Genomic DNA, 27,088 nt, shown 5'->3' with positions numbered 1-27,088 from the left:
AGCCCACCCTAAATACTGTATAGTAAAATTGTTGCTGCTGGCTTTACCACTGATCTGCCTCCTTGGCTGACATAAATGGGGATCTCAGTCACTCACAATGTGATTTTCCATAGGAGAGCCAGCACAAGCCAAACAGCATCACCTCATAGAAATGCATTGAATCAATGCATCTATGAGGAAAGTTCAGTGTCTCCCTGCAGAAAGTGGATACACTGAATGTCAGTGCTGCAGAGCACTGACCCAGGAAGCACCTCTAGTGGCCATGAGTAGTGGCCAGTGGAGGTATCCCTAAGCTGTAATGTAAACACTGCCTTTTCTCTGAAAAGACAGTATATTGCAAAAAGCCTGAAGGGATGGTTTATACTCACCAGAACAAATTCAATGAGCTGTATTTGTTTCCGGTGACTATGGTGTTCCTTTACATTTAGAATGTACCTCCTCCACTGTTAATAGCTTGTTAGACTTTGCAGGATACTCCTGTGTGTGATTTAAGGGATACATAACCAAAGTGACTAAACTCCTGCATGGCAGAGAATTAAGCATGAAGACTGCAGGGATATTATCTATACACCAAAACTGCATCATTAAGTTAAAGTTGTTTTGATGCCTGTAGTGTCCCATTAATAATTGTAATTGGCATGCTGTATATCATTGAATGTATTAGACTTGTGCTTTGTGAAATGAAGTGGCAACAATAGGTTTATACACAGCTTTGTTAAGCAGGTCACATGTTATTTGGAAGTATATTTTCTTTATTTACATGTTTCAAAACTAAAGGGTTTGAACAGATACAAGAGACAAAAGGAGAAGAGACATACTATATAGTGACAGACAAAAAAAAAAAAAAAAAAAAAAAAATCAGGAATAAAATAAAACTTTTCCAGGTAAAAAATAAAGTCACCCTTTACATTGAGAAACATGCTGCTTGTGCAACTTGGAATATATATATACAGGGCTTATAAAATCTTACATCTACAATGGCCCCTGTATCAACAGGATGCCCTCTGCAATTATTTTACAATATAAAACAAGAGAAAAAATGTGTTTCCTTCTCAACTCATTTAAAATAAATACAAAAACAATAAAGCAACCACAAAAAGGCTGTAAGTTCTGTACTTTGGATCCCAGATATAGATGGAGATTATACCCAGAGAGGGACAGAACTCTTCACTGCCTCCTAGCATACTACATGCAGGAGAGGGCTGAAGGGGATGACTTTCTGTCTACAGGCTTCAAAAGGAATTAACACTTGCAGTTATAAAACTTCCTAATGCGCCTTAAACAATAAAACAAATCACTATCTCCCAACCCCACATGCAGCCCTCTCTACACTTTGCTCAAGCACACTTGTCAGCAAGCCCATAGCAGCTGAGCAGTTAAAACAAAAGAGCTTCACTGTAGTGTGTGCCATACACAAAAGAAATCTAAGGAAATTAGGGAGACGGGTCATTAATAACACTGCACCGAGCAATCAGCCACATCAGAATAGCCATATCGGAATAGACTTGTCACTATGGAAGTAGTGCCCAGTTCAAGTGGAGCTGGACTCTACCTCATACAGGCATCTGTGCGCTTCGAGAACTTGTAAACAGAATAAAACAAAAGACATTGCACCAGATTTGTAATCCATCCCTGGCCACCATCCACAAGATTAATGCCTCACTTGTGCCTTCCCACAACCTCCAAATAATAGGAGTCCATTAAAAGAACAGAAATTGAGGTTGGTGCTTCGTGCTCCAGGAGTGGATCCAAATGTGCCTGTTGTCAGTTTATACAAGCAGAGTTAAGAAGGCAGAATCTACCATTTTCCACTTCCAAAGGCCTCATTTTAAGTCTGGTTCAAGTGGGCTCTGTTCCTGCAGATCCATTTAGAACCTCCTTTGAAACATTAATAATCTGTCATTCTTCTCCTGCTCCAGTAGGGGAGAAGGTTCCCTTTTCCAGTTCAACTCGAATCAGAGTCACTTGTGTCCGAGGAGCTGGAAGTAGAACTGCTACTGCTGTCAGAGTCTGAGCTGGAACTGGAGGCGCTGAGACGAGAAACTGAGACCTGCTGAGCAGATTCTACTTTCTCATGGGCTAGCGTGAAAAAAAAAAAATAATTTGTTATTGCTTTAATCTCTTGTAAATTATTGACATTTATATAGCACCAACTTATTTTACAGGGCTTTATGATGTTATCAAGTGAGAAATTTAATAATAAACGAGACAGTTACAAAATGTTACAGCAACAATACGTTGATGAGAACCCTGCTCAAAACTAACACCATATATAAAAACAGGTTTACATAGCACTTTCTATACTACAACTACTTTAAAAAATATATTTTAAGAAGTTAAAAAACAAACAAAAAAAAAAAAAAACACAGTGTGCGTGATGGACACAAACCTTTCTTCGGTGGTTTCTTTGCAGAATTTAGTTGTCCACTGACATCCTGTAATCTTTTCTCCAGCTCTCTCTTTTTCTCCAGAGCAATCTCCTCTTTTGTTTTCCCCACTGTTTTCTTAAGTGCTGGAGAGAGCACAGAGTTAAGGGGAGCTGAGGAGAGCAGAAAAATAAATGGTTATGCTTCGTGTACATATTGAGCTGAAAACAGGAGAATATGGATCACAAGGTTCATGCAAGAATATGTTTTCTAGAATGGTGTAAGGAACATATTGGATTATAGCTAAATCATAAGTAACCAAGTCTCAAATATAACCCTGTACACTAATGGTAAACAGCACCCCCCCACCCTTCCCAAAACATATCTATGCCAAAGTGCTTCATGTACAGAGAAATGTTTGGTCCCAGCTACATTTTTAAAATAATTTCTACAATCTGGTATTAAAACGTGTGACACCTGATTAACCAAATTTAAATAAACCCAGAACACCCACCCACAACAAATACCACAAGCAATGAATGATTTTACAAGTGCAGCTAATCAACAAAAGGTTAAATACCCAGACGCCTCTCAGTGTTCAGTGTAACAAAAAGATTAAGAGCACTTACTGGTATTCCCAACGTACGTATGTAAATGTGTGTGTGTGTGTGTGTGTGTGTGTGTGTGTAAAAATTATATATATACACACACATTATATATATATATATATATATATATATATATATATATATATACATACATACACATACACACACATACACACACACTTTATTTGTAATATTTTTAGTTTAAGAGGTGCCAAGAGTAAGCGAAAATAAAATTTAACCAGAAAATAAAAAAAAATTAAGGTCCCAAATAGCAAATAGCTAAAACAGGTCCCAAATAGCACGGAAAACTAAACATGGGATCATTTCAAGAATCCAGCAGACACCATTATACACTGCTCAAAAAAACAAAAATCACACCAAAATAACATCCTAGATCTGAATGAATTAAATATTCTTCTGAAATACTTTGTTCTTTACATAGTTGAATGTGCAAACAACAAAATCACCCAGAAATTAAAAAATGTAAAATCAAATTTTTCAACCCATGGAGGTCTAGATTTGGAGTCACACTCAAAATTAAAGTGGAAAAACACACTACAGGCTGATCCAACTTTGATGTAATGTCCTTAAAATAAGTCAAAATGAGGCTCAGTAGGGTGTGTGGCCTCCACATGCCTGTATGACATCCCTACAACGCCTGTGCATGCTCCTGATGAGGTGGCGGATGGTCTCCTAAAGGACCTCCTCCCAGACCTGGACTTTATCTGCCAACTCCTGGACAGTCTGTGGTGCAACCTGACGTTGGTGGATGGAGTGAGGCATGATGTCCCAGATGTGCTCAATTGGATTCAGGTCTGGGGAACGGACGGGCTAGTCCATAGCATCAATGCCTTCGTCTTGCAGGAACTGCTGACACACTCTAGCCACATGAGGTGGAACCCAGGGCCAACTGCACCAGCATATGGTCTCACAAGGGGTCTGAGGATCTCATCTCGGTACCGTATGGCAGTCAGGCTACCTCTGGCGAGCACATGGAGGGCTGTGCGCCCCCCAAAGAAATGCCACCCCACACCATTACTGACCCACTGCCAAACCGGTCATGCTGGAGGATGGTGCAGGCAGCAGTAAGTTCTCCACAGCGTCTCCAGACTCTGTCACGTCTGTCACATGTGCTCAGTGTGAACCTACTTTCATCTGTGAAGAGCACAGGGCGTCAGTGGCGAATTTGCCAATCTTGGTGTTCTCTGGCAAATGCCAAACATCCTGCACGGTGTTGGGCTGTAAGCACAACCCCCAACTGTTGACGTCAGGTCCTCATACCACCATCATGGAGTCTGTTTCTGACCGTTTGAGCAGAAACATGTACATTTGTGGCATGCTGGAGGTCATTTTGCAGGGCTCTGGCAGTGCTCCTCCTGTTCCTCCTTGCGCCAAGCCGGAGGTAGCAGTAATGCTGCTGGGTTGTTGCCCTCCTACGGCCTCCTCCACGTCTCCTGATGTACTGGCCTGTCTCTCCTGGTTGCGCCTCCATGCTCTAGACACTACGCTGACAGACACAGCAAATCTTCTTGCCACAGTTTGCATTGATGTGCCATCCTGGATGAGCTGCACTACCTGAGCCACTTGTCTGGGTTGTAGACTCCATCTCATGCTACCACTCGAATGAAAGCACCGCAAGCATTCAAAAGTGACCAGACCAAAACATCAGCCAGGAAGCATAGGAACTAAGAAGTGGTCTGTGGTCACCACCTGCAACCACTCCTTTATTGGGGATGTCTTGCCAATAATTTCCACCTGTTGTCTATCCCATTTTCACAACGGCATGTGAAATTGATTGTCACTCAGTGTTGCTTCCTAAGTAGACAGCTTGATTTCACAGAAGTGTGATTGACTTGGAGTTACATTGTGTTATTTAAGTGTTCCCTTTATTTTTTTGAGCAGTGTAGTATGAAATTCAGGCATTGAGACTCAAATATAAATTGAAGCGAATAAAACCAGGTGGCTTTGTTCTTAATTAGTGCAATGCCTTACAAAACCAATTACTTTTAAACTACAAGTAGCAACCATTTGTACTTTTTATTGCAATATACAAGGAAACATTTACTTTAAACTTACCATATGGTTTTCTGGGCTTCTTTCTCAGACAGGACATTACATATCTTTCCAACTCACGGAGGGTGGAAGGTTTCAGAGTTTCAAAATCAATCTCAATTTCTTCAGGGTTTGAGTCTCTCAAAGAGGGCTCTCTCGATTGGATGATATGTACCACACGACCCAGCTTTTCACCAGGAAGTTTGTTTATGTCCAAACTAAGCTGACGCTTCTCATCATACGTCATTGGTTTGCACTCCTCCTCTTCTTCAGAGTCATAAAGTACAGGTGGAAGTAAAGGAAGTGATTTGGAGGAGGACTTTTTAGAACTTCTGCAAGATTCAAAAGTCAAAAACATTTTAAAAATAAGTAAACATTATCACTAACGAAACTACAGAGATGTTTCTCTAGAAATTACAGATTTACTTTGTAGAAAAGTCATTAAGCCAATTATAAAGGAATGCTCGAAGATTTAAAGGGACACTGTAGGCACCCAGACCACTTCAGCTCATTGAAGTGTTCTGGGTGCAATGTCCCACGTCACTTAACCCTACAGTGGTAACTATTACAGCTTCTGAGAAACCGCAATAATTACCTTGCACGGTTTAGTCCTCCTCTAGTGTAGACAGTCTTTCCGGTGCTTAGACGACGCTGGACTTCCTCACGCTATGCATCCAGCGTCACCGGAATTTAATAATGCTTTCCTATGGTGAAATCCTAATATGGGCCGCGCATGCGGTCTCCCCGCCGGCTGATGTCAGCAAGGGAGGAGTATGGGCGAGGCCTGACCCAGCACCGAGGGACTATGGCGCTGGATTCAGGAGAGTGACAAGTGACTTTAAGCCCTTCAGTGGTGTGGGATGGGGGGCACTCCAGGATTCTACAGTGCCAGGAAAACGGGTTTGTTTTCTTGGCAATAGAGAATGCCTTAAAGAAATTATAGCTTCTTTTCATATTAAATGAATAATGTCACACTCAAATTCAACTCCAGACCCTCATAATATCTCCTTGACTCACTTTGAAACTGCTGGAGTATTTGAACTGGAGCTAGTAGTGGTTCCTCCTGATCCAGATTTCTTCGACTTTTTTGACTGGGACTGTTTTGATTTGCTAGATTGCCATTCATCATCCTCCTTTCCTTTCCTCTTATCAGACTTCTTCTTTTTCTTCTTCTCTTTCCGTTCTCTCTTTTTTTTGGGTTTAGAGATCGGACCTTGGGAGAGTGCTGCCAGTTGTTCATGCACCGCTCTGAGCTGTAGGAAGATAAGTATAGATTAAATATATTTGCATTTATATATAATAAGCTTTGTGGAAACCACACTATACATTCATAGCTTTTTTTTTTTTTAAAAAAAAAAAACCTAACCTGGAGGACTTGGAAATTCTACACAGTTTTGATCTAGCTTAGACATCTGATCAAACAGAGAAACGTCAAATGGAAAATAATCTTCAAGGAACAAATTCAAGTGCTACATCTGGAATCTGTACAGTATCTTAAGGCTAATGAAGTTCCTTTTCCTGTACCTTGGTGGCTACATACCATTTTTTTTTTAAGGATATTTATTGGGTTTTATTTTGAAGTCATCCGTTGAAGACTATTCTGAAGCCTGTTCATTCAGTAAACTTGTGATGCCACACAAGTGTCATAGGTTTACTAGAAAAGCTACACAAAACTCCAGGTCAGCAATTTGATCAATTTATTCCAGAAAGTTTTATTCACATTTCTTATCAATCGATAGTGACAAGCATAGCATTGTGACAGGCTACAACTTTGCACAGAAAGGAGTGTTTAAAATTCTTGACCTGTTCCTGCAGCTCAGCAAGCCTATTTGCTCTTTCCTCTTCAGAGTCATCAGAGCTTTCACTGTCATCTGAACTCTCACTGCTGCTGTCACTTGATGATTCAGAGGAAGACTTTGAATCCGAAGGTGGCTGCTGTGTTGATGCTGAAGGAGGATTCACCACCAGTGGTTCATCTGGCATCTTGGCATAACTAAATTCAAACACATCCTGAGGAAGAAGGGGCAAAAAGTTACATTTAACTAAATCAAAGTAATCAAGTAATTTTAACGCTACTGGTGATGGTAAATCTCTTACCTGCAACTTTCTTGCCATTGCTACAACATCATGATCTGGAGGGTTGTACTTATAACAGTTTGAGAACATAAGTCGCACATCTCCTGCAAATTCTTGAGCATCACGGAATTCCCTGTTATCCATCTTTTTCTGCAAAACGATGTTCCAATGAATAATGCACCTTTAACCAGTCCAACTTTGCAAGATATTATAAAAAGAGTATTATAGGCATAAGCAGCAGGTGCAGAGCAAATCTAAAAAGACATTACACATTTTCCCAGAATATCTTAATGGGAGAAAAGGTCACTACTCAAACTACTGGTAGCATGGTTTGTGAAGGCAATGACTTATGAACAGAACTGGAGAGCAGAGGTATGTGTTGTAGGCAAGGTATGGTTGTGGGCACTTCTTGAGAACTTGGATAAAGTGAAGACTGAGACATGGATGACACAGCTGGCACTTAATGAGCTATTGTAATTCCACACTTAAAAGTCATCTAGTTTATGTTCAAATTTAGGTTTGCCCTATGTGAAGCATTTTCTTTCCAATGTATAGTAAAGATTTAGCAAACAGACATCACAACCAAGCTTAGTTTGGGTACAGTACACATTGCATTGGAGAATTTTTTTTTTATTATTATTTTTTTAAGGTTTATTTCACAATCTAAGCTGACAAAGGGGCAAAGCTGATAACAGTAAATAGAAGAATAGAGATTCAACATAACTTCATTTTGAAGTTGTTGAATAAACTGGATATGTAAACAAAATATTAAGATGCCCTGGGAAGTATACTCCTGTATCTGCACTGTGATACCTGCTAAGTGACTGAGCAATACAGAAATCTAAAGTTCAAAATACTTCAAACTCAATCCAAGAAGAAAAAAAAACGAATAAGGAAAGCAGTCTGCAAATCCTTGTACATCAGTTCCCTTCATATCAAACTCTAGCAAACAGGGACCACACAAGCTATATCTTCTTCCATAATTCTCTGTTGCAAAAAAATGTCAGTGATCCAGGTAAAACTTTATCATACACAACAGAGGCCTAAAAAATAAAGTCTTTGGCCTTTTCAGGTACTTAAATATTTTTTCAGTAAGTTAACATCCATACTCCGATTCTCACCTTGATGGTACTTAGATCCATGGGGTGTTTGATGATTTCATGATAATCGTGCAGTCCCAAGGCTGATGCATCCACAGGTTTGTAGAAAGGCCATGCATAGGCTGCATGTTTCTTAGAGAGAAGATCTTTCAATATCCCATTGCAGTACTTCAGCTGTTCTGATAATTTACCCTTCTTAGAGGTCTGATGCTGCTGGGAATCTGGTAGATCCTTGCGTGGTGGCTTGATGGGACGACCACTTTCCCGTCGTGCAGGAATTTTGGCAGGTTTGGTTTCAGGAGGTATAGGGGAGGAGTCTCCACTGGTGGCAATAATAGCAGTTGTGGTTGGTGTTGTAGTGTCTGCTTTCCGTTTCACACCTTTCTTCTGGAAATAGAAAAACAGATTTGCACAACTATGAAGTAATAAGTAAGAATTTTAAAATGTAACCATTAGGCAATTCACAATAAAACAAAGCTTATATACATTTATGTGCACAAATTTATTGAGGTCAGTTAACATACCTTAGTAATCGGCTGAGTTGTTGCTGGCACTACCGGTAGCAATGTTTGTGAAGGCAATGACTTATGAACAGGACTGGAGAGCACAGGCGGGTGCGGTAGGCTAAGGATGGTGGTGGGCACTTCAGGGGAACTTGGATAAAGCGAAGACTGAAACATGGATGACACAGCTGGCACTTGATGAGCTGTTGTAACACCACCTGTTATTACGGAGGGAAATAAAGTTTAAATATTCAGCCACATTTTCCCCTTCTTTTCCTATGTCATTTGATTGAAGAAGCAACAAGATCATCAAAGATATGGAAACTTTTCAAAGACTCACCTGGTGATTTGGGGCTCTTTACTGGTTTGTTCTTTGTAGAGGTGTTCGGAATCTCCTGCTCATCTTGTGGCATCTGTGCCACTTTCTGCAGGAACATCTTCTCTAAGCTCTGAGCCATCAACACTATGTCATCAGTTGGCTGTAGCAAGATATATCCTCAGTTGGTTAGGTACAGTTTAAAAAAATAAAATATATTGTAATTCTAACCACCCAGCGGTCTCACCTTATTGTAGATGTAACAGTTGGTGAACATAGTGTTGAAGTCTTGCATACACTCTAGTGCACTCCAGTAATAGTTGTTCTCTAGTCTTTTCTTGATGGTTCCCATATCCATCGGATATTTGATGATCTTATGATAATCCTGCAGTGAACAATGCACACCAAAGAGGAAAACAAAAATCTAATTGTGAATTCGGTCAAAGCCCTCCCCATAACATTAATCTATAACATGCTGTATTGGTGTTACAAGACAAAAACATTCTAAGAACAATGTAATTACAAACAAATTCCAGGAGATCGTTATTAGACATGTTGCTTCAAAAATTTGCTCCCCCCCTCTGTACTTGAGACATTGCCCTGTACACTGCACACAATTATTAAGCCACATTAAAAAAGCAGGCTGTATTTCACTCCTCTTGGTAAAATAGATGCCCCATATATCCCACGTGTTTACCGTCCCAGTAACAGCTGCCTCTTCCCTGAAATGTACAGCAGACCCTTGACTGCGCAAGCGCACCCTGTGAAAACACACAGTAGTCTTTTTTGTACTTGGGACCCGATGACAGCTCTGGTTTTGAGAAAAAATAAATAAAATAAAAAAAATTCCAAGCACTACATTACAAAAATACACCTGCATAATCTTTTTTCTTTTCTTATACAGACGCATATCAGTTACATTCTTAACAAGCACTTCTCAGGAGACCAGGTTTAAAATCCTAAACACATGATTGTTAATGAAGAAGCAAATTACACAGCATTCATGAAGCAGCAGATTCAACCTAAAGCCTTCACACCTCCACGGACACACGAATACAGCTACTCAACAAAATGGTAGCCCTAAGTTCTGGCCCGCTTGACAGCAAGCTGCCTGGGTGGTCATGCCAGAGGCATACTGACTGAATGCTTCAGAGAAACCCTGCCAAATATGTAGCTTGGCGAGGCAATTGGCATAATGGAAATTATGACTTTATTCTAAAAGCTAATGAATAGGACACCTACCAGTTTAATGTACCTTCATACTTCTAATCCAAGACATCTCAGTATGTGTAGCGTTTAATATTGTCACACTTTGGGTCCTGTACAAATTCATGGATGTGCAGATCTGCAAAACGCATTAATTGGAAATTCGCATTTCACAAAATAATTAACCAGTTCACAATATATAGGGTGGCGGCTACATCATTAGAAGCGTCATCTTTGCGGCGTGCATCAAAACATCCATACATTTGTAGGAATGGATGGGAAGTAGGTAGGAGAACATGGGGCATAAGTAACTGCTAGAATCAAAGGTAACCTTTCCTACACAATAATCAGAGTGTAACTTCAAGAATATTTAGAAATTAATCCCATTATTGCATTACCCGTAGCCACAGTTAATTTTTATAAGAAGCAGTTCCACTTGTACAAACGGTATACACAACACTAAGTTGAGCCTCAAAAACCTTTTACACGCTACCAAGATCCACGAACACTGTGGAACCCTGAACCTCTCAGCACCAGATTCCTCAATGCTGTCAAAATCTCAGAGCTGTCATCAGGCAGTATAAAGATACTTCCCAGTGAAAAAGTTTCTTGTGTTTGTGCGAGGAAGACTGCAAATACAATAAGCGGACTAACCCACTTCTACCAGTCAGCTAATATAGGTTAGACATTTAAAGTATTAACCCAAGTACATACCGGTAAACCCAGCTTTACTGCATCCACAGGCTGGCGAAAGGGCCAAGAGAACTGGTGCTTCCACAAAGACTTCATTACAGCCTTGTGCAAGTACTGCAGCTGATTAGTGGAACGTCCAGGCTTTTTGGAATTGCTGACCTCAGGAGGTGGAGGATTTGCTTGTGGCATGTGGTGAAAAACATTTGAGGTCATATTGGGACCTTCAAAATCTTCATAAAGCAAAGAGGGCTTGCGAATGCGCTTTCCTGGTGTCCCCTCCACAGACTGACCCATCATTCCATGATTAAGATCCAAAGGCGGTCTGCAAAAAAAAAAAAAAAAAAAGGTAAAACATTAAGATATCGGACAAATAGTCTAATCATCACCATAAGAAAGTTATGACATACCAATATAATTTTAACAAACATTAGGCCAATTTCAGCTCATTAAAAGGTGTTGGGGATGGGTGTCAGATGTTTATCACCAGCATTCTAGTATACCTTTCTAATACTGTGACAGCAAGGGAGTGAGGATGTTGGAGTACCAACTTTCAGGTTGACAAACTGTATTTTAGTAGAAAAAATGCAAACTGGGGATATTGAGGTCTAAGACTACATTTTTTACAGTTTAAAATGTGCTGCCGAAACACAAAAATGCCCCAATATGTTCAGAATTACAATGCCGGACAATTTTAAGTTCACAAAAACGTATACATGAAGTATTTGGCAGTCATTTACTCCATCACCAACCTCATTTTGCAACATGACTATATGCTACTGTAAAATGAACAGTCGAGGCACCATAACATAATCAAAATTAAGCTATTACAGTGCCAGGGGGTCACCTAAGGGTTTTAAACTGTTTTTGAACAGTTCAAACCCAGATGGTTGCTTACAGCACTGGATATCAAGTTCTGAAATTAACTTTTAGGAAATGTTGAGTATTGCCAGGCAGGGACACTGACTATTGGCTGGAGTGGACAACTGATGCTCTAAGCAAGTCAGTAATACACCATAACACCCCCCCCCCCTCCCAACCACACACACACCAACCTCCTTGCACTATAATAACTTAATCCCAATGAAGCAGTTAAGGATGGTTTCTTGAACATTTCAAAATATGAAAAGAATGACCGCAGTAAAATTTTACAGAAAGGCTACTGCATCGGCTTGTGGATTTATATATATATATATATATATATATATATATATATATAAAAATCCATAGGGTAGGTAGAACAATTTATGTATATAATGGTGGAGCCAAGATACAAGGATATATATATATATATATATATATATATATATATATATATATATATGATATATAATTTTTTTTTTTAATACTTTCATTGCCACAATGAAGACAGCTAGAGTAAAACTGATGAATACCATTAACACTGAAACAGTCATCAGCTGGTCGAGTGCACTTATTTTCATATTTTACTATTGTAACACTGAAAGCATGACAATATAGCAGGACACCAGTGTGTTACTTACTGGTAGACAAGCAAGTTCTGTCTTCACAATGTGATCATGCCAGCTATAACTGCACATACTAGAGATCTACTCGGATACACAGGATTATGAAAGATCACTTATTTTGTTTTAACTGGTCAGTCAGGTGTTCACTTTGCAATGCTGTACTATACTCTATTTGTTGGTTCCTTGTATAGAAGAGTGAGGGTGTGTCCTCAGATTCCACACATCCTGTTTTGTTGACAAATGTCACAGAACATAAAAGCAGCTTTGAGAGTCTACACTTAACTGTTTGCACTCACTAACATAACTAACTATAGTGATAAAATATATAATTACATACTGCAACAGTTTCCAGTGAACAGAAATTTGAAAGAAGCAAAAAAAAATGACAATTTGCTATATTGACACAGAAATTGCATATTTATTGTACCACTATCCCAAATAGAGCGTTAACCTTGTAAATTGGTCATGCATCCTCACTATACTTGTGTGTAGTTTGAGAACAGTCACTTCCTAGTGCAGTACAATGATTTTACAGTAATTGGTTTTCAATTAAACCGTAAAATACAGGGGGGGGGGGGGGGGGGAATAAAAATGCTAGTTTAAACCATTAAATTACTAGCTCCACTAGCTAATAAATTAGCCCCATATTTAGCTTGGGACATGATTAAATGCCTAAACCACTACATGATCTACACCTACATTAACTGGAAATGATCCAAAATAATAATTGTTGCAGGCTCCAATCAACAGCAGTTTTACTGGTGTTAAAAAGTATCAATAAGAAGGCAGTTATTTTAAAGGTTCAATAATTTGAAGAGTAAACCAAATGTATACTTTAATTGAATCTATATTCACGAAAAAACAAAGCAAAAAACATGGCCAGAAGGTTAGTGCTGCTCTCCAGGAATGCAAGAGCACAAGTCTAACTGAAGAATGATTTCAGTGTGAAATCAGACAAATCTAGAAGTCTTTGTTTCTCTTCCACTCAAAATGTTGACTCGTCACCAAGCCCCTCCTCCATCTACCCAGCACACCTCACTTAAACTAAACAAACATCCCTGACTACAGAGTGACCTCATTCACACCTTGTGATCCCAAGCACTATGGACCCCAATGACCAGGCAGCAGAATTGCATCTTAAAAAATACCAAACTAACCAAATCTAAGTGCTAAATTAGTGAAGAAAAGTCTTATGGTAGATGGATAATTTTCCACACTAGAAAAAGACATGGTATAGTACAAGCCAAGTTCCCTTCCACCTGAAAAGACAAGTACCACAGTCTTCACAAAATTAAAAGGCAAACTGCCAGACACTCATGGATTAGATAAGATTAAATAACAAAACAGTGACAGTATAATGTATTTATCTTACATCAAATGTCCACTAATATATGCAATACATGTAGGTCATATGTACATGCTATAAATCAAATGAGGGAAATCACTGACCTATAACCTGTTACGCAAAACATGGGGAAAAATTTCAAGCAAATGCTACCAAGTTAGCCAAAACATTGTCTTTCCCTATGCATTGAAAAACAAAGGATTGCAACTACTACTGCTGTGCTAATGATCTTTATTTATACTACACATGGAATACGGATCCTGGGGTTAATTGCACCCTTCCAAAAAGTATACTAATTGAGAGTGCTCACCACCAATTATAGATAGATATTTTATTTACATTACAAGCATTAACTGGATGGAGCCGAACCGTGCATATATTTTATACAGGAATCATTTTATAAACCAAGGTCAATCTGTGAGCAATGACCTCGGTATAGCTTTATAGCAGTCACAGGAGCCTCTCAGAAGTGACCAGACTCCCAGTATTAGGCAATGTAAATAATATAAACAACCCAGAACGTCTAACCGTGTGCAATAAAATATCACCATGGTAGGTAAATACAAGTGGAGAATATAAAATACACGGTTTGTTTCCACACTCAGCACAATCAATGCTGATCTATCAGGTTGTTCAGCCACTACTCACTGTTTATAAACAAGGCAGTGCGGGGGGGGCTCTATGGAAATAGGAGCCATTATAACAATAAATATCAGCTCTCGGCCTTACTGATCCCATAACTAGCACACAGTGCAATGATGACCCCCGTCTCCCCGGCTGCAGTTAGCAGGGATTCCCCGTTGCTGGGATACACTGCGCCCCCTCCCGCGGGGATATATAGGTCTCAGCAGCCGGAAGAAAATGGCGGCGCCGCAGAGCTGGGAGGGCGCAGCCTATAAAGGCTCACATAGCAGAGCTCTAGGCGGGCAGAGGTGAGCAAGGTACCCGGGGATCGGAGCACTAACACAGGCTGTAACCACAAGTCCCGCCGCCTGGAGACTCTCTCACCCCTACAGAGAGGATGGCTGTGGATTGGATATGGTTGGTAGAGAGACGGAGACGCCATCTCTATGGAAGCAAGGGAGGAGGGGTCACCACAGAATCCAAACGATTTCCAACAAAACGTAGTTTTACGGGGAAGAAATTGCCATTGATAGCGGTTATACGGAGTACCATCTGCGAGATGTACCTTTTAAACGCCGGATTAACGGCTGTCTCCATGCGGATGGATGTGGATTGAGTTAACGCCCGCTCTCCGGGTGGGGGCGTAGCGGTGTCTTTACCAGCAAACCACTTCGAGTTCTCCACCTCTCAGCTCCGACTCTCCGCTTCAGCGAAATGGCGCCTCGAAGGCTGCGGCCGGTCATATATAAATACGAGCTCGCGCGAGGATTGGCCGTTTGCAGTCAACCCCCACAACTAACCCAGCTTTACTGTTGGCTGCATTGCCTATCCATAATTTAAGGGACCGCCCACACACACAGCAACAGCTTCTCATTGGCTGGTCTCGCTACAGCTAAACCAACGCCCCAAGTGGTTGACTCGTGCACAACTGCTGCAGCAGCGAAGGAGAACGCGCCCTTCCCTTCATAGAACTCCAGGACTAGTGACTCAGCGAGCCTTCCACGTCACCCAACTTTACTTCACTTCTCATTGGCTGGAGTCCTGCTGAGTCCAGCTGCCCTCCTCTCCGTCATTGGCTGTTACTAGGCAGCTGAGCTGATAACAGGCGTGGCCGGCGAGTCACGCGACGTAGTCGTTGTCTTCCCCTTCGAGCTCCTTGAAGGGGACGGCGCCATTTTGTTGCGCAGTTAAATATTCCTCCAAAACGACAATATGCGAACATAACGCTTCACCAAAACCTGTTTGAAAGAAGAGTAAAAAAGCTCAGGCAAATGTGTGCTTTCTTGGCAATCTAATATGAGCGACAAACGTATAATTTACACTGGGCTCATCTGTAGTATATCTGAAGACGACAATGTCACAATAATTATCCGTTTATACGATTAAACCGGTTAATTTAAACCGAATTCAGTTAAAGCCTCTCACCTTCGCCGTTGTGCGCCCCTGTTTCTGTCAGGTTACTCCAGTTCCCCTTTGCCCTGATCTCCACACTCCTGTGTCCGAACGAAATAAAATGTCGTCATAAGAGTTCCACCTTTCGATCGATCGAAATCCGCTTCTTAAAACTAACGTTTCTCCGGTGGTTTTAGAGCCGTGAAAAGCGCTCCCGGTCCCCGCAGGCGAACGCCGCCCCCGCCTGCCTAGACCCGCCGCCATTTTGTTGCGAGGAGCTGAGAAGCAGCGAACGCTGTCTTTCTTCATCCTCCTCCTCTGGCTCTCCTCTCCCCCTGCTGTCGTTCTCCCGCAGCTCCTGGGACGCCCCGGCCCCCGGATGGAGGGATCTTTTCCGCCACCTACTGGCTGAATCTCTTCATGATTTCCTCCCCTTTTCTCTTCGCCTTCCCTCCTCCTGTAAGTGCTCGGTCATAGCTACAAGATGGCGGCCGTCCTTTGTTCGCCTTTAATCCGCCATTAGACACGAGCATGAAATGCAAGTCGTCTTTAAACGTGCAGACCGTAACAGCGGGCGTCTGCTTTCCGTTTTTACCGAGCTCCCTTTGTTCACCACTAGTTTATCCGATGTTTTCCTGTCAGGAGTTTGGATTAGTAGCAAAAACTTACATAAAATATGTTGGTGGGGTGTGGGTGTCTGTGCCCTATCTACCACTATGTGTACCTTGCTCGGGAAATTGACAAAATGTTGTTTACCTCATATATGCATCCTCATATATGCATAATATACGAATTGTTTAAGGCAATGCCTTTAAATGTAATCCTTGCAATTGTAATTAACTGTGTAATTCACTATGTTAACCCACCTCTCCGGGTTATTTACTGAAGTCTGCTTTGCCAGTAGTTCAGACAAGGTAATTCACTAAACTCACACATTTTAGTGGATTGAGGCTTCGGTTTAATATATTTTTAGATAAACCTTTCAAATTGATTCGCTACAGAAGGTACCATTAAGGTCGATGCAAATGTTTGTAGATAAAATTGTGAAAAGCTTGTCCAAGAATGGCCAAAACGAAGGGGGAAATAGGTGTATATGGCAAGAAAACAAATCTCGATTTCACTGACAGGGTTAGCTTAATGTAATAAGGTTATTCAAATTTTAAATGTGGAGTTTAATGAATAAGCCTGAAAGTAAATTAAACGTTAAGGTCAAAATAGTAGAAATTTAAAAAATCTCCAGTTTTTTTTTTATTTTAGACTAAAATTTAAGTCACCTTTTTAATTCCTGACAATTCACACTTTAGTCAATACTTTAAGGTTTTGCTTTTTCTCATAACTATAGTGTGTGTGTCTGTATATCGTACAATTTTCTGTATATATTTTTATTTTAAAATATGGAACATAATGGTCTTACAGAGGAACTTTAAATAAAACCATTTTGTCATAAGCAGAGTTGTGTGTCCTGTTTGTCAGCTGACACTGTTGTATTTTGTGTTGCTAAGTGTCCAGGATTGAACTGGTCTGTCAAGTTTTGGGGGCTCTTTGTTCACACTAAACAAGTGGCTCTTCCAGCTAAACCTACTAACTTGCTTTCAGATGTACAGTTTATTTTGCTATAAATCTTCATTAGCATAATGTGTACACTTTTGAAATGTGTATAAATTAAACATGTTAAACCTGGTTTAAATACATAAATCCTTAGCTCTAGCAATTATGAATGAAATCCTGAATACCCTGTACTGAAGATGCAAAATAGATCAGGCTTATCGCTTAACCCCTTAAGGACAGAGCTTCAGAAGCTTGTCTTTCACTTAATGACAACGGCATTTTTTGCATTTTTTGCTATTTGCGTTCAACTGCAATTTGCATTTTACTAATTTATTGCACCGACACATATTATATACCGTTTTTTAAAGGACAGAAAGGGCTTTAATTTGATGTAACACATATATATATATATATAAATGCTTATTTATTATAAAAAAAATACAGAAATATGCAAAAAAAATAATTTTTGTGTTTTTTTTACAGTTTTTGCAATAATAATGTGTACATAATTAGTGCAGGTTAAGGAAAGTAATTAAAAATAAATTCATTTAGTTGTTCTGAATTACAGAATATATAATGTGTCTGGGATTTTAAGTTTTTTTTGGTAGTTACAGGTCACAAAGCACAAGGAGTAAAATACACTTTTTATGTGGAGCGATTTTAGAATTTGGTATGTTTGTCTTGTAAGCCTAATAGCCATAAAAGAAAACAAAATTGCCACACAAAAGTATATATTTATATAAAGTAGACACCACAGGCTATTTACCTAAGGCTGTTTTGACACTTTCTACGTAGCCATTTTACCGCCAACCTCTGCTAAATATTGGAGTAAAATTGTGTTTTTTGGTGGTTTTCGCACACAAACTTATAACAAAGAACTTCTCATGTGTATTTTGTAAAGTTGGTGTGTGCTATTCCTGTACAAAGTTTTATTATGTGTTCATTTACTTCTGCTGAGTACAACGGTACCCCCATTGTATGTCTTTGGCCCTATTTTGTGAAGCTACAGTGCCATATAGGAGACCTGTCATTTTCAGTATTCACAGTAGAATTTTGAGAGACGGATTTAATGAGCCTATGCTTCCATTTGGGGTATTATAGTAGTTTGACTGTTCAAAAAAAAACCACAAAGGCCTACCATTTGTAAAAGTAGACACTCCAGGGTATCTCATAAGGTGCATATTGTGCCTTAACATGCCCCCATTTTTTTACCATTACATGCCAAAGTATGTGGTAAAAAATTATTTTGTGCATATTTTACATACGGATTGCATTTTTGCTGGGCATTTTGTATATTTCATGTGTGCCACTAAGTTCAAACCCCCCAAATTATGCTCCGCTAAGTCTTCCGAGTAAAAGGACACCCCCATTGTATGTCTATGGCACTATTTCGTGAAGCTACAGTGCCATACAGGAGACCTGTCCTTTTCAGTATTCACAGTAGAATTTTGAGAGACGGATTTAATGAGCCTATGCTTCCATTTGGGGTATTATAGTAGTTTGACTGTTCAAAACACCCCACAAAGGCCTACCATTTGTAAAATAAGACACTCCAGGGTATCTCATAAGGTGCATATTGTGCCTTAACATGCCCCCATTTTTTTACCATTACATGCCAAAGTATGTGGTAAAAAATAATTTTGTGCATTTTTTACATACGGATTGCATTTTTGCTGGGCATTTTGTATATTTCATGTGTGCCACTAAGTTCAAACCCCCCAAATTATGCTCAGCTAAGTCTTCTGAGTAAAAGGACACCCCCATTGTATGTCTATGGCACTATTTCGTGAAGCTACAGTGCCATACAGGAGACCTGTCCTTTTCAGTATTCACAGTAGAATTTTGAGAGACGGATTTAATGAGCCTATGCTTCCATTTGGGGTATTATAGTAGTTTGACTGTTCAAAACACCCCACAAAGGCCTACCATTTGTAAAATAAGACACTCCAGGGTATCTCATAAGGTGCATATTGTGCCTTAACATGCCCCCATTTTTTTACCATTACATGCCAAAGTATGTGGTAAAAAATAATTTTGTGCATTTTTTACATACGGATTGCATTTTTGCTGGGCATTTTGTATATTTCATGTGTGCCACTAAGTTCAAACCCCCCAAATTATGCTCAGCTAAGTCTTCTGAGTAAAAGGACACCCCCATTGTATGTCTATGGCACTATTTTGTGAAGCTACAGTGCCATATAGGAGACCAAGCCATATCAGTTTTGACCGAACTTTGAATTTTGACGCCGGGCCTATGTGCAATTTCCAAGCATCTTTGCAGGTTTTAAATTCAAACTACCCCACAAAGGCCTACCATTTCTTAAAGTAGACACCCCAGGGTATTTCAAAAGGCATATTTTGAACCTTAGCGTGGGATCATTTTTCCGCTAGCTTGTACCAGGTGTAGTGGTAATGAGCGTTATTAAATGTCTTTTTTTACTTTTTAAACCTTTTTTTACTTTTTAAAACTATTTTTTAAACTTTTGTTTTGCTTATTCATTTTTTTAAAGTTTCCTAAACTTTCGTAAAACTTTTTTTTACAGATTTAACATTTTTCTAAGCTTTTTTTTTTACGTTAACCCCTAACTAGCAGTAAGCAGCACTAACAGTAAATTCCCCATTTTCCCATAACTCCCACCCACCCCAGCTAGCAAAATATTTAATTATACAATATTTAAATTAGTTAATTAAATACATTTAACCCCTGAGGGTTAAAAAATAAATAAAAGTTAATCGTCAGGGGTTAAAAAAAAAAAAAATAGAACAGTATAATACTGTGATCTGTATTTTGATCACTGTAGGCAGTGATCGACTGGCAGGGAAGGGGTTAATTTTTATTTGGACTGGGTAAAGGGTTTATTTTTTTAAATTTTTTACTTAAATGTTATTAAAACTTTTTTTTTAACTTAATTTTTTAACTTATTAAAGCTTATTTTTAAACTTTTTTTTAACGTTAACCCCTAGTTAGCGTAATACTAAATCCCCCAATTCCCCACTAACTTCCACCCTCCCCAGCTAGCTAAATTTATAATTTTAAAATATTTAAATTAATTAATAAAATAAATTGAACCACTGAGGGTTAAAAAAAAAAGAATTAACCCTCAGGGGTTAAAAAAAAAATCAGATCTTAGTAAAATGTAATCCCTGCCAATTGATCACTGTAGTCAGTGATCAATTGGCAGGGAAGGGGTTAATTTTTTATTAAAATGGGTAAAGGGGTGGTAAAGGGGGGTGGGATTTTAATTTTACTTTATTTTTTTAACACCAGGGGGCACGTTCACTGAAGATCCGTCCCCCTGCACTTCACACAGAACCAGGAAGTGCAGGGAGGCGGAGGTGAGTATAGAGAGCACATGTGCCCGCTCAGACATGCTGTCAGAGCGGGCACATGTACTCTGACAGCCCGATCCGGTGCTCCCGGTCTGCCTCTAATGCAGAGGCAGACCGGAGCACCATTAACCCCACGATCGCCGCGATTGCGGCGATCTGGGGTTAATTTTAACGGGTGACGGACGAGGTCCGTCACTCGTCATTAACGCATTACCCTGAGTGACGGACCTCGTCCGTCACTCGTCGTTAAGGGGTTAATGCAAACTATCCAGTAATTTAGTCAGTAGTTGTTTTTGTTTGTTTTTTTTTTTTTGCGTATTCAGTCGCAAATAGTTAAGTGTTGGCCAGTGTATTTAAAAATGTTGGCCAAAATAACCAAGCTGGAGAACTAGAGAAGTTTTCATATTCGGCTATTTTAACCTTAATTGTGCAATTCCCTTGTCTATTCACCAGTTCCCAATTTATGTATAAACCTCAGGTTTAAGTAGTGAATTTTGTAATAGCAAAGTTGACTTCTTAATGTATCTCTTAAATTTTAAATTCCTGAAAATTCTCACATAAGTGTTATGTATGCAAGGCAACTCTGGGGACCATAACAACTGAATTGCAATTAGGTTGCTATGGTGCTACTCTTTAAGGGACGATCTTACTTTAAACCATTTAAGAACGGTTTAACCCCAAACTTTTGAAGACAGTGGCAATTTGCTGTATGCAGCAATTTCTTTTGTTAATCCAAGGTTTCAATCCAGAAGTCTCAGACGGTGCTGCTGAGAGTGTCAACTGACGTGCACAACATATCACTAGTTTCCCATTCATAAAACTGTGAAAAAGGCTAAGCTGAGCAACAACAGAAAGATCCTCAAGTTACTGGATACAAAATCCAGCTACACGAGTATCAGCTGGAAAAATAGTACAAGAAGTAAATGATAAAGTAATATAGGTAAATTAAGTGTCAAAATTAAATGGTCATGAATAGATAAATAATAAATCAAGCCTAGTGGCTAACCTCCTGTCCTGGAAACTCTTCGATATATCTATTATACTCAGACTCTGGACTTTAATATAATCCGATATGGTCCCAGTCTGAGACGTATTAAAAGTCTACAAGAGAATTACCTAGAACCCATGGTGTATAAGTCTTTAGAAAAAGGTGGATATAGTAACATTATAATAAATGACCCACTCTTAATTCTCTAAGGTTCTAGTCACCTTGAGTGGGGATTGAAACATAAATAAAAAGCCACAAGCAATGGCTAGGAACTGAGTGATATGTTATTCAAATCTTATACAGTTTGGCAGAATGTATCCAGATAGCTCTTATTTGTAAATATAAAATGGCTCTGTACAAGCTGATAAATTGAAACTTGTGCTATTAGAGACTTACTCTGGCTACATTAACTAAATATGTAACCAATTTACACTGATCACAAATGAGCAATAGTGAATACACCTATCCTTGTAGCAAATAGTCAGTCCAAAATACCAGTCCCCTATTATAGATTGCAAATAGGGGTTGTAAAGAAAATCACCATTCAAACTAGGTATTAGAAATGACAGGAGGAAGAAAAATAATAAGTGTTAAAACAAAATCGTGCTACTGTGTAGAACCATACTTAGTGTGTTGATTACCTGCACATGGTGGTAAAGTGCCCTATAAGTGAGAAAAGTGGAAAAAGTGAAGGAATAAACCTTCAACCCGACGCGCGTTTTGGTGCCAGAGTGATGCACGTTCGTCAGGGGCTAAAAAAACTTTTCTCACTTATAGGGCACTTTACCACCATGTGCAGGTAACCAACATTCTAAGTATGGTGCCTACATCTATCTAGCATGGCTGTCTAGCCAATCCCCCTTACCTGAGTGTTTTTCTTGACTACCAATTACAGACCAACTATCCTTTCCATCAATAAAAGTATTTGCTTGCAGCTATTGTTTGTGTATTTAAAGTTATTAAGTAAACCTCATTAATATACAGTATTTATAGCAGTAAAAAAAAATTCAATAGAGATTTTAATTAAATATGTCTTGAGGTTTCCCATTGTGCAGCGCTACGGAATTTGCTGGTGCTATATAAATAATATAATAAATAAATCTCACTATCTGTGACAGACTACCCAGTCATCTAGGACTAGTACATGGCTCCCTAAGCACCACCTCCCTCAAAGGAACTATAATTCAATTTAATGTAAGTCACACGGCCTGCATGAAAATATATAACATTTTGAATCAGTTGTTTACTTATTTAAGTAGTTTTTATCTCTTCTATATGTTGACATTTACTCACACTGAGGAGGCTCCTGGCAGGTCTTGAAGGCTATTAACAAAGCAGGACATAGGAAATTCTAAATCAAACAGAATGTACAACAAAGGAAATTTAAACGTTAGATGTCTCTTTACATGAAATGTTTAGGAGGGCTGTGTCACATGCAGAGAGGTGGGAATTTTGCTTGCAATTATTTAACTCCTAAATGGCAGAGAATTAAACAGTAAAATTGAAGGGGCATGATCTATACAGGAAAAACGCTTTGTTAATCTAAAGTTTTTTTGGTGCTTATAGTGTCCCTTTTAATGTTAATGTGTTTCCTAATGTATAACTCTGTTGAAAAGTGGGAGGAGAAAAGCAGTTAAATGACTAATCCAATATCCTTTAGAAACAGTTTCCAAAACAAAACTTGTTACTAATTTACAACACAACGAAAACAGATAAACCATTGTAACGTTTATTTAAGGAAGCTTCGAGCGTGTTGATTTTGTTTGATAAGCAATTGACCAGTTTATGTTCATTGTAATTTATATATTTATTGAATCCCTTGTCTATTAAAACGATGTACATAATACCTTGCCATATTTATTTACCAAAGTTACTGAGCTCTTTTTAAGTCAAATTAATGAGTAACGTAAATATGAAAATAATGAGAAGCTGCAGATTACTCTCACAAATGTAACTTTTGTTTGTGTATCACGCTGCAAATCATTTGTGTTGCAATTAGGATGCAAACAAATAGGAGGACACAGCTGTAAATCTACAACATAAAAAGCAAGTATAAGTGTAACATTGTTAAAAAATGTGTAAATGGGGGGCGTGGCTAACCGCCGAGCAAGATGGACGCCTAAATATCTGCTCTGGCACGAGGGCTCCACTAATTTCTATTATACTCGAGCTGAAACTCTAACAAATCCTCCCAAAACATAATGGCAGCATCTAAAACTAAGAAGAGCACATCGAAGCCGAAAAGATGATTTTTTTCGGGCACAAGCCCTCCTACACGGCGGACCCGCTGCAAACAGCCGGACACGAGGGAGCAGACGACGCCGCTTTAAACCACCCTCCTGTGTTGCCGAAAGATCCCCACGAGGCAGAAGGCCTAACACGGAGCCACTTTGAACACGCTATGGAGGTTATGGCGGAAAAGCTCATACACACCTGGCAAGTGACCGCCGACCAAATTAAGAGAGAGGTGATAGACCTCTCGGCCAGGACTTCGGCGGTGGAACAAAACCACCAAGAGCTCGAGGCCAAACAAACGTCAGTCTCGGAGCACCTCCAAGAACTCCAACGCAAGATGGTGACTATGGAAGAACGCATGGCAGATCAAGAGAATAGGGCACGCAGGAACAATCTGCGACTCCGCGGTGTCCCTGTAACAGTTCTTCCCGAAGATCTACAGGCCTATGCAAGAGGGCTTATGAGGGTATATGCCCCTGACATACCAGCGGGCATGCTCTTGGTGGACCGGATCCACAGAGTGGCGAAACCAAAGAACCTACCGGACTCAGTACCGCGTGATGTACTTCTCAGGGCCCACTATTTCCACATCAAGGAGCTGGTCCTCCGCGCCCACAGAAGCAAGGTGGACCCCCATGAAGACTTCCCATCTGTGCGCATCATGACAGACATTTCGTCGGCCACTCTCCGCCGCAGAAAAGACTTCCACCGGATCACCACGGCAATGCACACCCATGGCATATGCTACCGATGGGGGTTCCCCACAAAGCTGATCCTCACCAAGAATGGGAAAACAACCCTTCTTCCATCTCCAGAGGAAGGTCTACAACTACTTGAAAAGTGGGGCCTCCTGGAAGACGCCTCTGAAGACCAACGGCCCAAAAAACGACCACCGGGTCGCCCAAAACACATGGACTGTTAAGTTATCCTAGAAACGGCAAGCGAGTTTGCGCAAGTATCATGAACTGCTTACTTATCTAATTTTTTAACTTTACTACCTAAGGCGCTATGTAACTGTATATAATGTTGGTCTCCTTCTCACCTTTGAGCACTGTCACTCCTGCACATGTACACATATGTCATAACCTAACACGCCAATTTAGAGAGACGGACATGACTACCGCTGGAGGCACGAACTATTTCCCTATATGCTTTTCTTTTTTTTTTTTTTTTTTTTTTACTTTTTTAGGTGCTATCTATATCTAGGTTTGCCTCCTCACCACCTCTGAACAGGTGTCCCACCTACATATATGCACATAAGCCATAGCCCGGGGTGTAATTTTGGCACTGACAAACATGCATGTAGCTAGCATCACGAACCGTTTATCTAAGCTCAGCTGGAAGGCCGCTTAAGGCGAAATGAGTTGCAATATATTGTCCGCCTACCTAGCATACTGGGAACACCCCCGGCACATAGACAAGCACGCCATGACCCGCTACCTAACCCGGCCAAAGCCAAGAGACAGAATCTCTTGGGATAGCATTATGCACATACATGGGAGATGGTCATGTGGGACACTTGAGAGCCCAATATACACTGACACTGACCCTGAATTAATTTCTTTTCATACCAGGCAGGCGCAACTGCCCAGCGCGTTCTACTGTAGTTGGGGAGACAGACACACCCACTACGGGTATGGTCGGATCCGAAGACCTCACACCACCCACATGTTCATACAGACGATGACTAGATGCCCAAGACCCTGCAATGCTAGATTGGAAGGATTGTGCATGACGCCAACAAACACTATGCTAATCAAGAATATCACGCTGTCCCGGGGAATACTGTATGCTCCCATGTACCATCAGCCCGGAAGCTATTTAAGTCCCACCCCACTGGCGAATCTAAGCCTTTCTTAACAACTACTGCACCCCACACCTCTATACTTCCCAGTACCGCCACCTCAGGCAGACTTCCAGTGACAACTTGTTAATACGGGGGGAACCACGTAACGACTCAAGGCATCTTGAGCCCTCATCCCACTAGCCTCCCCAGACGGGAACTGCTTGCTCCCATGGGTGCACTTGTCCGGACGCAGGAATACAACCTGAGTACGCCACACAGGCCATACGTGAGTCACACACTCATAGCGGGGATGCACGAACAGGTGCGCTCAACCAACCGGGGTACAGTACGTCCAACTTTAATATAGTGACAATAGATGTCACAGAACCCATTGCGCCATGTAAAGGAAAGATACCTGCTTGCCCTTCTATAAATACTGTTATCAGTTCTGTAATCGTTGTTCTCAATTATATGTTATTGTTATTATGTTTAATTGTTCACCGACCTCAAAAACAAGGTCTCAGCTCTACCCCAGTGTTTAAAAAGGAGCCCATTTAGCCACGTATTTGGAAGCTCCCGCTCCTCAACCCCACAGTACGACTAGCGTACCAGACCGCTAGGTCTTTGTATAGTCTATCCTCACCACTACGAGATCCCTCCCGCCTCACCATCCCCACCCTGACCCGTGCACACCAACATCGCTCATACGCGAACAAGCCAGCCTAAGTAACGCAGCACTTCCTCAAACCCTCATAACACGCAACAACGAACATGATCATCTACTCACACAACACCAAAGGCCTTAACGCGCCACATAAAAGGCGCATGCTACTAGAGGACGTAAAACGAATCAAAGCAGACATAGTCTGCGTACAAGAAACGCACTTTGTCTCTGGTAGGGTCCCCACGCTCGCCAGCAGAGACTACCCTATGCAATTCCATGCCACACACTCCTCCAAATCCAGGGGAGTATCTATCCTGTTCCACAACTCTCTGACGGTGGAAACGCTCAGGGTCAAGAAAGACAGCCAAGGCCGCTATATAATTCTGCAATGCAGTATCAATGAACATCCGTACATTATAGTATGTCTCTATAGCCCAAATGACCAACAACGCAACTTCCTGCATAAAGTCCTTAACAAACTTCCTGAAGACGCTACCGACCCCAAGATCATCTGCGGCGATTTTAATCATACTATGGTTACCCGCCTGGACTCAACCACCCCAAGCATATCACCCAGACACCTTACACTCAAGCCGTACACCAAGGCATTCACAAAACTCATCCACGAAAACAGCCTCTACGACATCTGGAGAACAAGTCACCCCTTGGACAGGGAGTATACGTTCTTCTCTCAAGTACACAAGACCTATTCAAGAATAGATCATATCCTCATGTCCGGAGTGCTACTCCCGCACGTAGAGGCCTGCTCCAT

General features: G+C 40.4%; 1 protein-coding gene across 3 annotated transcripts; it reads right to left on the bottom strand.

Annotated features, from left to right (window-relative positions):
• Positions 1 to 425: 425 nt before the first annotated feature.
• BRD2 (bromodomain containing 2) lies at positions 426 to 16,097 on the bottom strand. 3 transcript variants are annotated; one of them, XM_063431530.1, is made up of 13 exons: positions 15,799 to 16,097; positions 14,939 to 15,611; positions 10,942 to 11,242; positions 9,269 to 9,406; positions 9,046 to 9,184; positions 8,727 to 8,923; positions 8,224 to 8,589; positions 7,124 to 7,252; positions 6,830 to 7,036; positions 6,044 to 6,279; positions 5,051 to 5,358; positions 2,390 to 2,539; positions 427 to 2,079 (listed from the first exon to the last, which is right to left on the bottom strand). In XM_063431530.1, exons 2-13 carry the CDS (start codon positions 14,968 to 14,970, stop codon positions 1,946 to 1,948), a joined length of 2,337 nt encoding a protein of 778 aa, XP_063287600.1. In that variant the 5' UTR covers positions 14,971 to 15,611; positions 15,799 to 16,097; the 3' UTR covers positions 427 to 1,945. The 3 variants fall into 3 exon arrangements, with proteins under 3 accessions (XP_063287602.1, XP_063287600.1, XP_063287601.1); XM_063431532.1 differs by lacking the exons at positions 14,939 to 15,611; positions 15,799 to 16,097 and adding an exon at positions 10,264 to 10,366 and having other exon boundaries at positions 426 to 2,079; positions 10,942 to 11,030; XM_063431531.1 differs by lacking the exon at positions 14,939 to 15,611.
• Positions 16,098 to 27,088: the final 10,991 nt, after the last annotated feature.

The sequence above is a fragment of the Pelobates fuscus genome, chromosome 9 (assembly GCF_036172605.1).
Source record: "Pelobates fuscus isolate aPelFus1 chromosome 9, aPelFus1.pri, whole genome shotgun sequence".
NCBI classification, from domain to species: Eukaryota; Metazoa; Chordata; class Amphibia; order Anura; family Pelobatidae; genus Pelobates; species Pelobates fuscus.
This window is presented reverse-complemented; position numbering and strand designations above follow the sequence as displayed.

Excerpts from the sequence above, each read along its gene's own strand:
- BRD2 (XM_063431530.1), bottom strand. The coding sequence starts at position 14,970 with ATGGAGACAGCCGTTAATCCGGCGTTTAAAAG. Across the intron at positions 7,253-8,223 it reads TGGATCTAAGTACCATCAAG|AAAAAGATGGATAACAGGGA; the intron begins GTGAGAATCGGA and ends ATCGTTTTGCAG. Across the intron at positions 2,540-5,050 it reads GAAGCCCAGAAAACCATATG|CTCCCCTTAACTCTGTGCTC; the intron begins GTAAGTTTAAAG and ends TGCTCTCCTCAG.